Raw genomic sequence first — 12,063 nt, 5'->3', positions numbered from 1 at the left:
GGAAGGAAGAAATCAATAATATTTAAATTAAATTTACCTTCCTCCAGTCTTTTAAAAAATTGTGCTTAATTCTATCAGCTTTGATGAAGACATATTTTTCCCATGACATATTTTGTTCTGCAAGTGCATTACAGTATGACATGACAGTGTATCATAAGAATATGATAAATCATGACATAAAATAATTCTGTATAATGAAAAAGTTAAGAGGTTTTCAAAGCAAACTATATGTGAATACATTTTTTCGTACTTGCGTCTAAAAATACTTTAAAATTTTGCCAACTTAGACCTGCTAAAAAAATCCCCCTGAATTTTCAGCCTTTTGAACAAATCCCCCTGAATGGTCTCCAGAAAATATGGCATGTATGGATTGGGTACAATACTTCCTCAAGCTGCAGCGCAGACAACTGAGTTTGTGACATATAAGCAATTCAATGGCTTTATAACTCAATTGACTGTGGGCGACAAGGTTGGCCATCAGTCTTGGCCAAGTTTTCTGGCCCTAGTTGTGTTACCTACATGTTCTTACGTTGTGTTACCTGTATGTTATTACGTTGTGTTACCTCCATGTTATTAAGTTGTGTTAACATTTTATTATGTCATGTTACATACATGTTATTATGTTGTGTAACTGTTGTTGTGTTACCTACATGTTCTTATGTCCTGTTACCGTAGTTGTGTTACCTACATGTTCTTATATCGTGTTACCGTAGTTGTGTTACCTACATGTTCTTATATCGTGTTACCGTAGTTGTGTTACCTACATGTTCTTATGTCGTGTTACCGTAGTTGTGTTACCTTAGATGTTCTTATGTCGTGTTACTGTAGTTGTATTACCTACATGTTCTTATGTCATGTTACCTTAGATGTTCTTATGTCATGTTACCGTAGTTGTGTTACCTACATGTTCTTATGTCGCGTTACCGTAGATTTTCTTATGTCGTGTTACCGTAGTTGTGTTACCTACATGTTATTAAGTTGTGTTACCTTAGTTGTGTTACCTACATGTTATTAAGTTGTGTTACCGTAGTTGTGTTACCTTAGATGTTCTTATGTCGTGTTACCATAGTTGTATTACCTACATGTTCTTATGTCGTGTTACCATAGTTGTATTACCTTAGATGTTCTTATGTCGTGTTACTGTAGTTGTGTTACCTACATGTTATTAAGTTGTGTTACCGTAGTTGTGTTACCTTAGATGTTCTTATGTCGCGTTACCATAGTTGTATTACCTTAGATGTTCTTATGTCGTGTTACTGTAGTTGTGTTACCTACATGTTATTAAGTTGTGTTACCGTAGTTGTGTTACCTACATGTTCTTATGTCGTGTTACCATAGTTGTATTACTTTAGATGTTCTTATGTCGTGTTATTGTAGTTGTGTTACCTACATGTTATTAAGTTGTGTTACCGTAGTTGTGTTACCTTAGATGTTCTTATGTCGTGTTACCATAGTTGTGTTACCTACATGTTCTTATGTCGTGTTACCATAGTTGTATTACTTTAGATGTTCTTATGTCGTGTTATTGTAGTTGTGTTACCTACATGTTATTAAGTTGTGTTACCGTAGTTGTGTTACCTTAGATGTTCTTATGTCGTGTTACCATAGTTGTGTTACCTACATGTTCTTATATCGTGTTACCATAGATATATTACCTACATGTTTTTATGTCGTGTTACCGTAGTTGTGTTACCTACATGTTATTAAGTTGTGTTACCGTAGTTGTGTTACCTACATGTGATTAAGTTGTGTTACAGTCAAACCTGGCTGAACGGTCACCTGCTTTAAATGGCCACCTGCCCTAACGGGCCACTCCAAACCCCCCCCCCCATGTACGTTTTTACTATATAATGTACGTGCATTAAGCGGCCAACTGTCTACCGCGGCCACGGCCACTAACATTTGTCCCCATGAAGCCATATATAAACACTAATTAGCCGCCACTAATCCCTTGTCACTGACACTTCCGCTTATAATTTTTACAATACACAGCTTTAATTGCGTATAGAAGTTTACGAAAAAGAGCGACTGCCTCGGGTATTTCCGTCATCCAGTGAAAATGAATATTGCATCACACAATTGCCATGTGTGTTTACTCATGGAGAAATCATGTTTATTATACGTTGGCGAATGTTTTGATCGGAATTGACACAATTAATGACACAATTAATAAGATAATTAAATAATTACGAAGTTATATATTAAATACCGACAAAACACCGGTTTTTATGAATTCACAGTCTGCATTGTCATTCGAAGGCGTGAAACAAGTTAGGATTTTTATTCACTTAAATATTATTTTTCAAAGTGCACAGATTTATATTTCTACAAACGGAAATTTACAATGCATTGTTCTTAATATTTTTTTAAACTTTGATAAGGGCTGAAAATAAGACTAATCAAAAGTGTTTGACTCGGTAATGACTACTCAGGATTTGTTAATGGACTTTAAATTAGAGACCCGAGTTAAACAAACAAAAATGACATACTACTTTAAAAGGTGAACTAATAAATGTGTATGTACATGTAGTTGTGTAAATGTGTTGACTGATATGTGGTGTGTTTTGTTTATGCCTTGTATCAACTTTTATCTAATGTATTTTATTTATAAATTTGAAATAAAGTTATTTTATCTATACAAAGGTATTTGTATTCAACATTCTTCAATAATATTGATACAGATGTCATTGATTGTGGTGTGAGGTGGTGGTTAAGATACATACTCCATCTCTGAATAAAGCTATAGTGGCGGAAATGTCAAACCTGGATTATGTGGCCACCTGTCTTAAGCAGCCTATTTGATCGTTTCCCAAGGGTGGCCACTTAATACAGGTTTGACTGTACCTACCTGTTATTACGCAGTGTTACTGTTGTTGTGTTACCTACATGTACTTTAGTTGTGCTACCTTAGTTTCACTTACATGTACTTTCTTTAAGTTGTCTTCTTTGACTGGATCCTGGTTGACAACATTCTCCACACCTGAATAAAATGAATCATTATTGACATTTCGATAAAAAAGGTTACAACAAAATCCTAGATTTGTAAGGCTAGTGTTTAGAAAAATATCCTTGTCCAGAATATTTCACTTTAGTTCTTTAGATTTGTGGAACAAAGAGCAACAGCAACAACAGAGGGTTTACCTTATACTTAAACGTATGGTTATTCATTCCTTTTCAAATGGTTTATTCTTGATTGTAATGAGATACATTTTGAATCAAATAGACTGGAAATGGGAGACAATATTTATATGATTTTACAAGTTCCGTTTCTTTCTTGATTTTTGACAGCTGATAAGTATTTACTTGAATGTCCTAACCTAATATTTTGCCATACATATGCTTGTGGAAAAGTTAGCACCGGTGTGTGGTATTTAGAACATTGTATTCCACTTTAATAATGTACAGATACATGTAATTATTTAATAAACATGTTATAAAAAAAATGTGCAATTTCAATTTCTTGCACAGTTATTTTGTATTTTTGAAATTAACACAATGAAATAAACAGTAACATCAAAACATGCAAACATGAACAACAAGTAGACAAATACCATCTAAATGTAACAATGACAATATGTGAATCCAATAACTAAAACACACTGAACTGTGTTAAACATTTGAACACAAGAACTCTGTATGATGTATAAAAGATACAGAGCATCGATGACCAATAATTTATGACATGATTTTTTAGCCTGAAAAACAACAGCTGAACTTGACTCTTTCTACAGATACAAAGTCCTCAAGCAATTAGTGTAGAAACAGTGCTGCAACATGAAAAGCAAAGCTGAAAATGGATCAAGCAACAACAAAAGCCATGCCTTGTGCCATGCTAACAAAGCAACTAAATTACCTAAAGATTGTTCTATTTCAATTTCAATATCTTCAGTCACTTCGCTTGTTATGAGGAAATCTTCTGGAGTGAATATCTCTTCTATTTTGCTTAATTCATGCTGCAAGTCTTTTTCACTACTATCAGTTTGTTCACATTTCATTGGTGTTCCAGCAATATCTATTTCAAACTCAATTTCATCTGCAGACTTAAAATATTCATCAGATTCTTCATCTGTTTTATTTAAATCATTCACTGTGTCAGGACTTTCTGCATAAATTTTGGTGAGAACTTTTTCACATAATTCATCCATTACACTTTTTGCCAAATTTAGATCAAATTCAAAGTTATCATTGCTGTTGGTGCTCTCAGAAGCACAACTTTCATTTCCATCAGTTTCTTTAAAGCCATAAGCCATGCTGTCAAAGACATCTTCACCTAATTCCTCCTCATCTGATTTCATCTCAATGCTTTCTGATCTAACAAGATCCTCCTTCATTTCATCCAACTCTTCCTTAACTCTTTTCAATCTAGTCTGAATTTCAGGTAATGTCTCACTCCACGGTTTTGCATCAGTGCTGTTTTCAGTAACAACAGCTGATGCACTGAATGAGCTTGTCGATTTTCCATCATTCATTTTCAAAATCTCAGCATAAGATGCCATGTAGGAACCCTGATTCAAGACGCCATCAGCTGTTTCAGGTTTCAACTCAAACTCATTTTTACCTTCATCATTGATTCCATCCATCTCTGTCCCAACAGCATGATCTTTTTCTTCACATTCTATGGGGTCGACACTGGTTTCGAACACATCCACCTCTTCCTTTGAACCATTATCAGGATCTCTCTGCAGTCTGTTTTCAACATCTGGAATAACCATTGAAATTATTTTTCCAAACAGGGTTTTGCTCTCATTTTCCTTTCCAAGAAAAGGCTTTTCATCTTCCATCATCCCCATTCCTGCCTCGTTCAATGAAACATTAAAACCTCCATCAACGTCAGTACCACTAGGAGATTGTAACAGTTCAACAGAATGTTCAATTGTTGTATTGAAATCTTCAGAAGCTGATTCTTGTGCTTCTTTTGCTTCTTCATCAGAACTGTCTGTCCTTGTGATGTCCTTCAAATAACTACTTTTATAAACTTTTTCCATACCGTCTTGTATCTCTTCATCACTATTGATTTCTACATCAGTATCATTTCCATCTTCAGGCTCTTTATCTATTTTCCCCTTATCTTCATCCTTTTCAGCATTACTACCTTCTCTTCTTTCTTCCGTAACATCAGTATTTTTTTCTTCTCCAGACTTAACATAATCTGTACTACCTTCTTCAGTTTTTACATCATCTCCCTTATTTTCTTTAACAATATCTGCATAACTGAAAGCTTTCTCAGTCAACATAGTGTCTTCCTTTCTTTCAACATCATCTTTACTCTCTTCTGCCAGACTGTTGATTTCAAAATCTTCTTCCATTACGTCTTGAGCTACCTCAATAATATCTTCAAAGACTTCATTTGCCACTTCAATCATTCTAGCATTTTCAGCTTCCCGTTGATTCCTTTCAACCTTCATTATATTAGTTAGTCCATTGTTATCACCAAAACCATCTGTAGAACTTAACCTTCTGCTTTTACATTCAGCACAGACATGATACGAAAATTCAGACTCACAGCCAGTAGTCTCTAGCCCAGATGAAAAATCTTGCCTGCAATCTTCACAAACAACAATACTATCATCAGTCTGACTGGTGTCTATTGTTGTACAGGTAAAGTCTGATACATCTGTCAAGGTGCTTGGATATTCCGTATCTGATACACCTGATACACTTGGATACATGTATTCACATAGGCTTGACCTTGGTTTCATTCCATCTGAATCAAACTCTGTTTCCTTTTTTACTTTGTCCACATTTGCTTCAGGTTTATTTTCTGATTCATCATCTTTGTTGCCAGTGTCTAATTTAGCAATTTCCTCTATAGAGATCAATTCTGAAATTTCAATTTCTTCTTGAACTGTAATAACCTCCTGACTAGAGTCACTTAAACTAATGTCTAAATGACTGATGTCTTCACCACCTCCCTCAAATCCTGTTGTGTCATAATCAGTGAGCCCAGTTGTATCTACTTCACAAGTATCTGTTGAGGATTCAAGGATACCACTGCTTTCAACTTCACTGGTTGTGTAATCTCCAGGGTAGTAACTTTTTTGATAGCTTGAGTCAATGTCACTTTCATCAGTGCTTCTAGCATAAAGATCTGTACTTTGGTTTCTTTTTGCTATCAGAATCTCTTCTCCAACAACAATGATATTTTGCACTTTTTCTTCATGTGCTTCAAGGATTCTTGCTTCTTCAATACTGTCATCTTTTTCACCAACATTCAGGTCAACCACATTATCTTCAATAGTAAGCTGAACACCTTTGTCTTCAGATGCATTTTCCTTCAGTTTTTCGATTTTTCCAATCTGCTCAGGTAAAATTTCATTCTCTCCATCTTTCATTTCCATCTCCTCATCTATTTTATCCATCTCTTCATCTGTTTTTTCAATCTTATGTAAATTTTCATTTTTCTTATCTAAACTTTCATTTTCACTGTTCTCACCCATGTCTTCAATCATTTCAGATGATGAATCTACAATGTTACCATTAACATCATGGTCTTCATGGAGGTTATCATTTCTTTTATCTAGAACCTCTGCCCGACAAATGTCATCAATGTTTTCACAAACTTTTGGTAATGAATCATCAGTAATCTTCTGAATGCTCAAGGTTTCATAGTCTGTATAGAGGAGAGAAACATGAATAGATATAAAACTTGTAAGAACACTTCTATTCATACATGCAGGGATGTCTTTTAGATAATTTTAGGACCTAAAAAGTTCAGCCCCATTCCCACCTTTTAAGTATTTTCCCCAAATTTTGAAATTTTCTTGAGGTTTATCCCTATTCAGAAAGAAAAGAGATATAAAAAAATATCCAAGATATATACCTTTTTTTAACACAGCAGTACCCAGAATTCTGCTATTACAATGTTTATTAATTTGATGACTATTATAAACAACCATTTAGTTACACATAATCTTATTGTGAAAAATGTGTTTATTCGATTTATCTCTTTTCTGAAAAAAAATCCCCTTTGGAAGGGCCCCAGTCCATTTCCCTGAATACTGAGAGACAGCACTGACATGTGTAAAAGTCAAAAGCACTGATACAACAATAGACAGAAAGCAAGGAGTCATATGAATAATTATAATTACAGTCAAACCTCGCTATGTCGACTTCGGATAAGTCGACTTTCCGGTTATGTCGACTTTTTTCCGGTCCCGAATTTATTCCTTCTTATTCTATATAAAATAAATCTGTTTGTGTCGATTTTTTTATCTCGACTTTTTCGCTATGTCGACCTCGTTTTTCAGTCCCAGTGGTCGAATTTCACACATTTCCTATGTTCTTTATGTCGAACTGTAGATCGAGACGTAGATGTGAAAATATTCATGACGGTTTGCGGCATGTCGCAAAATACCGTGCGTGTCAATATAACAAACTGTCATAATTGGGGGGATACAAAAATGTAATTGGTAAGTGCGAATAATTAAAGTTGTTTGTTTATGTATTTAATTTAAGAGGCATTTATTGCTCAAGCGCTTTGGTATTGTATAAAACATGATCATTTAATTGATAAGATATCAATCCCGAATGGGAACTTAAAGAATAACTTCAAAATGTCAAATGTTAGTTCCACTGCTCTGTTCGACCAATTCAGAGAAGGACCTGGTATAAAATCTTACAATGTATAAATGTATGCAATTGTGGTTTTATATGTGTTTTGTGTGATCCATAAACGTAAAAGAAATAAATTTGACACAAATAATTCTTTTCTTTACTTTATTTTTCAATAATAAGTTTGCTGTTTTCACGACGAAAATATTTAACAAGACCGTTCAATTGTGGATGAAAACATCGTACAATCCAACTCAAACGTGTTGGAATTGGTAAATTTTTTTGTAATTCGGATGAGTCAACTGTTCGTTATCTCGACATAACGAGGTTCGACTGTATGTCAAAATGAATATTTAAAACACAAAATAATATCAAAGTTTGATATTTACTGAAAAATAAACAAACCTTGCTATCGTTTATATTGTTGAAGTGCTTTATTTGTTGTCAAAACATGTTGAAAGAAATAATAGTCAAAGGGAAGATGCAAGTTATGCAAGTTAAAACAAACACTATAGGAAACTATTACATAAAAGCAAATAACCACTGCAAGCATTTGGATTCCATGAACACTATACTAATAGGCCACTTAAACACTTCTCCATTCCTGTTTATGGAGATACTGAACAAACTAAACATAAAAGTTAAGCCTTTAAAAAATACATATAAAGTTGTTTATAGCTGCCAAAATTTTCAACTTTTTTCATTGATGTCAAACAAACTAGACTCAATATGAATATCGAGTGATGAGATGAACACACTGCTTTTGAAGAAACAGTGAAAACCTTGACAAATAGCAAACAACTTTCTGTGTACAGCCTATGAAACAAGCCATCAAACCACCACAAATCCATATGCTGTTTAAATATCACACAAACACCACCTAACACTCTATGTACCGACCTGTGCGGACTTTTCTGCAGTGAAGACACTCAACGAGGGATTCATCCACGTTGTTTTCACACTGACAATCCTCACAGACCCAGTGTGTGCCGTCCAGCGTGTTGACTGATGTGTCACCCTCACTTTCCAGCGCTCCTGTCATATCACCCTCGGACAGACCGGTTGTATCTCCCTCCGTCAGTCCTGTGGTATCAGCGTCTGTCAGGCCAGTTGTGTCACCTTCAGTAAACCCTGTTGTATCACCTATAATAAGTAGCAAATAAATATTACATATTTAATTCAACTGATAACATTCATTTACCAATATGCACAATTGTATGTATTCGAAGACAAATAAAATGAACACATTTTCTTGTTCGTCCAAAAGAAGACGCATCAACACTCGAGAAATTTTGAAGAATTTCCATGCAAGCAAAAAACCCTTATGTCTTAAGCATGTCCTCAATACGAAAAAAACACACGAATGCATGAAATTTTGAAGCATAAACAATCTTTTTATTAGGGATGCAAACGAATATTCGAATATTCTATCAAACATTTGGTATTCGAATATTCAATATTTTGTTACTGAATAAATATATTAATAAACCTTTTGTCTACAACTCTGTTGTTGTGTTTAAAGTTATTTTGTTTTTACAACAATTGGCCAATACTGCCAGAGGTGTGAATGTCATGACAAGACACTAAACATGCATCATATGTCATTTAGGGACATATCTTCGGGTACTATAAAATAAAGACTCCATAATTTTACAATAACTGGTTTAATAAGACAAGTGACACTCAACAATTATTTTCGGTAATTTGAATGCTTTTGCCAATTAAGGAATAAACTAGTTAACGAAGTTGGTTTGGTTTTTCCATAATGTTATTTAGGAGAATTCAATTCCAGAACGAGGCTGCTTCCATTGGCGCATAATGCCATTTGACAAGAATCCATCTAAGTTTACGTTGTCTACTAATATGAAGGCAGAGGAATATCAATTATTTTTTTTATTTTTTTTCCTAATTCATACTGTATTACTTTTTGTCTTTCTGAAATGAGGAATATCCGAGGCTCATTTGGTGAAATTCAGGGTCTGCTGCGCGTGGTTGTTATGACAAAGAAGGGCTAAAATGCCACGCTTTTACTTTAGCGAATATAATATTACTTTTTAAAAGATGTATTTTGGTTATCGAATATTCGTTCGAAAGAATTACCGAATATTCTAATATCAATTTTGCCATATGTTTGCATCCCTACTTTTTATGAGGCATGTTTATTCATAGTTTCATGAATAATTCATTCCACTGTCAGACCATTACCCTTATTTTCCCTTAAGTCAAATTGTTCTGAATTCCACACTTACCCTCAGTGAGATAGGAAGCATCAGTAAGACAGCTGGCATCTCCTGCTGTGACCCGTGATGTGTCTACACTGCTAATACATGAGGTGTCACCTTCGGTAAACAAGGAGTAATTTTCTGGGTCAAAGCTTGTGTCTCCTACAGAAAAGAAGTGTGGATTGGAGTGATGTTAATTTCATGAATTTCCATGTATTCAACAGTATTCATTTGATATCATTAATATACATGATATTAAAGCTGCACTCTCAAAGATTTACCATTTTTACAACTTTTTTATTCTTGTCTTGGAAAGGGCAATTTTTTGCATAAATATCTGCAAACCAATGATATAAGATTGCTGACAAAAGCTCAGATAGCAGATTTTCATATTTCCGTTCGAAAATTAATGTTTTATGGCTTAAACCGTTACTAACGGTTTAAGAAAAATGCATAAAACATCAAATTTTGAACTTAAATCTGTGATCTGATTTTTTGTCAGCAGTCTTATATAATTGGTTTCCATGGATTTTCGCAAAAATTAGCTAGTTCTTAGACAAAAAATAAAAAACTTGTTGAAATGTTCAATCTGTGAGATTGCAGCTTTAAATACTGAAGACTTATGCCCATTTTATACAAGGATATTCAGTTTTAACCTTAATTATCTTTAAATTTGTAAAGGTGTCTCAAACGGCATTATGCAGACTTTTTTCATTTCGTCAACATTGCAGTCTTTTTTGATACTTGCTCATGTTAAATTCACACAAATAATAAACAAAATATGACATTAATATAATTTGATTTTCAAAAACCTTTATGGAAATAGGTCCCACCTTTTACTTCATACACAAGGCCAGTTTTAAAGGGATCTTCTAGGAATTAATATGCCTTCAAAATCATGCAGTTTTCCCAAATCTTAAAGTGACACTCTATTCAAAATCAATTCATACACATGTATAACAAACAAAAATTTTGAGTGATAAACCCAGGCTTTCAAGTGACCAATATAAGTAGGGATAAAATAGGGATATATTAAGAGCAAAAAGCAGGGATAGTAGGGCTCTTTTAACTTACTTTTTTGGATGCAAATAAATGACCGCTAAAACTATTCATCAATTGTGATGTACATGTAGTTATCTTTGCTTAAAAACCAATGCTTCAAGAAGGATTTATTCACAGGATGAGGAGATGAACCTGAAATGGGAGTCTCTGACTTGTCAACATGCACCACTCTTTCTCATCAAAGAACCCCCTTTGCAGCACTGGAGACCTACCGCGTCAAACTAATCCTTTTAAAAATACTAGAAATGGCTCCTTATTAAAATAAAGATTTAGATTATTGAAGAATAAATGCATTTGATTAAAACATTTTTTTAATTATTTTTCAAACTATTTTTACAAAAAATAGGGATAGTAGGGCTTTTTCAAGAAAAAGTAGGGAAAAGTATGAGCCTTACAAAACAAAGAACTGTCACAGAGACGCGCTCGACTTTTCCACCGCTTTTCGGTGTATGGATTGAAAAGTTTTGGCGAAACATGCATGGACCACTGTTAAATTAGATTTCAATGCAAAACATGATGTGCTGAGAAATTTACATCAATTTAATTTGAAAATATTTGTGGTACGCAAACTTTAACGCAAATTATAAGTCGTAAAAGGGGCATAATTTTGTCAAAATGCGTGATAGAGTTTCCTCCTCCTGTGTACCAGTTGGGGTATAATGGTGAACAAGCGTGCTGAGTTTCAAAGCCAGATGTCAATGGACTCTGAAAATATTTGAGGTGGTACACAAACTTTAATGTAAATTCTAAGTCGAAAAAGGGGCATAATTTTGTCAAAATGCGTGATAGAGTCATCCCCTCCTGTGTACAGGTTTGGGGCATGATGGTGAACAAGCATGCTAAGTTTCAAAGCCAGATGTCAATGGACTTTGAAAATATTTGAGGTGGTACGCAAACTTTAACGTAAATTCTAAGTAGGAAAAGGGGCATAATTTTGTCAAAAAGCTTGATAGAGTCATCCCCTCCTGTGTACAGGTTGGGGGCATGATGGTGCACAAGTGTGCAAAGTTTCAAAGCCATATGTCAATGGACTTTGAAAATATTTGAGGTGGTACGCCGACTTTAACATAAATTCTAAGTTGAAAAAGGGGCATAATTTTGTTAAAATGCTTGATAAAGTTTCCTCCTCCTGTGTGCAGGTTGGGGGGGGGGGGGGGGGCATGATGATAAACAAGTGTGCAAATTTTCAAAGCCATATGTCATTGGACTTTGAAAATATTTGAGGTGG

The 12,063-nt window shown here is 34.4% G+C and overlaps 1 protein-coding gene across 4 annotated transcripts in view; it reads right to left on the bottom strand.

The window, feature by feature from the left end:
* Positions 1–12,063, bottom strand: part of LOC128213245 (uncharacterized) — a 52,154-nt gene that overhangs the window by 2,753 nt on the left and 37,338 nt on the right. For all 4 annotated transcript variants that reach the window (XM_052918810.1, XM_052918812.1, XM_052918813.1 and 1 more), the window contains 3 exons: positions 9,801–9,935; positions 8,452–8,694; positions 2,922–2,980 (listed from right to left, as the gene is read on the bottom strand). In XM_052918810.1, coding sequence (XP_052774770.1) covers positions 2,922–2,980; positions 8,452–8,694; positions 9,801–9,935 — 437 coding nt within the window. The remainder of the gene's footprint in view (positions 1–2,921; positions 2,981–8,451; positions 8,695–9,800; positions 9,936–12,063) is intronic.

Source organism: Mya arenaria, chromosome 13 (assembly GCF_026914265.1).
Source record: "Mya arenaria isolate MELC-2E11 chromosome 13, ASM2691426v1".
NCBI classification, from domain to species: domain Eukaryota; kingdom Metazoa; phylum Mollusca; class Bivalvia; order Myida; family Myidae; genus Mya; species Mya arenaria.
This window is presented reverse-complemented; position numbering and strand designations above follow the sequence as displayed.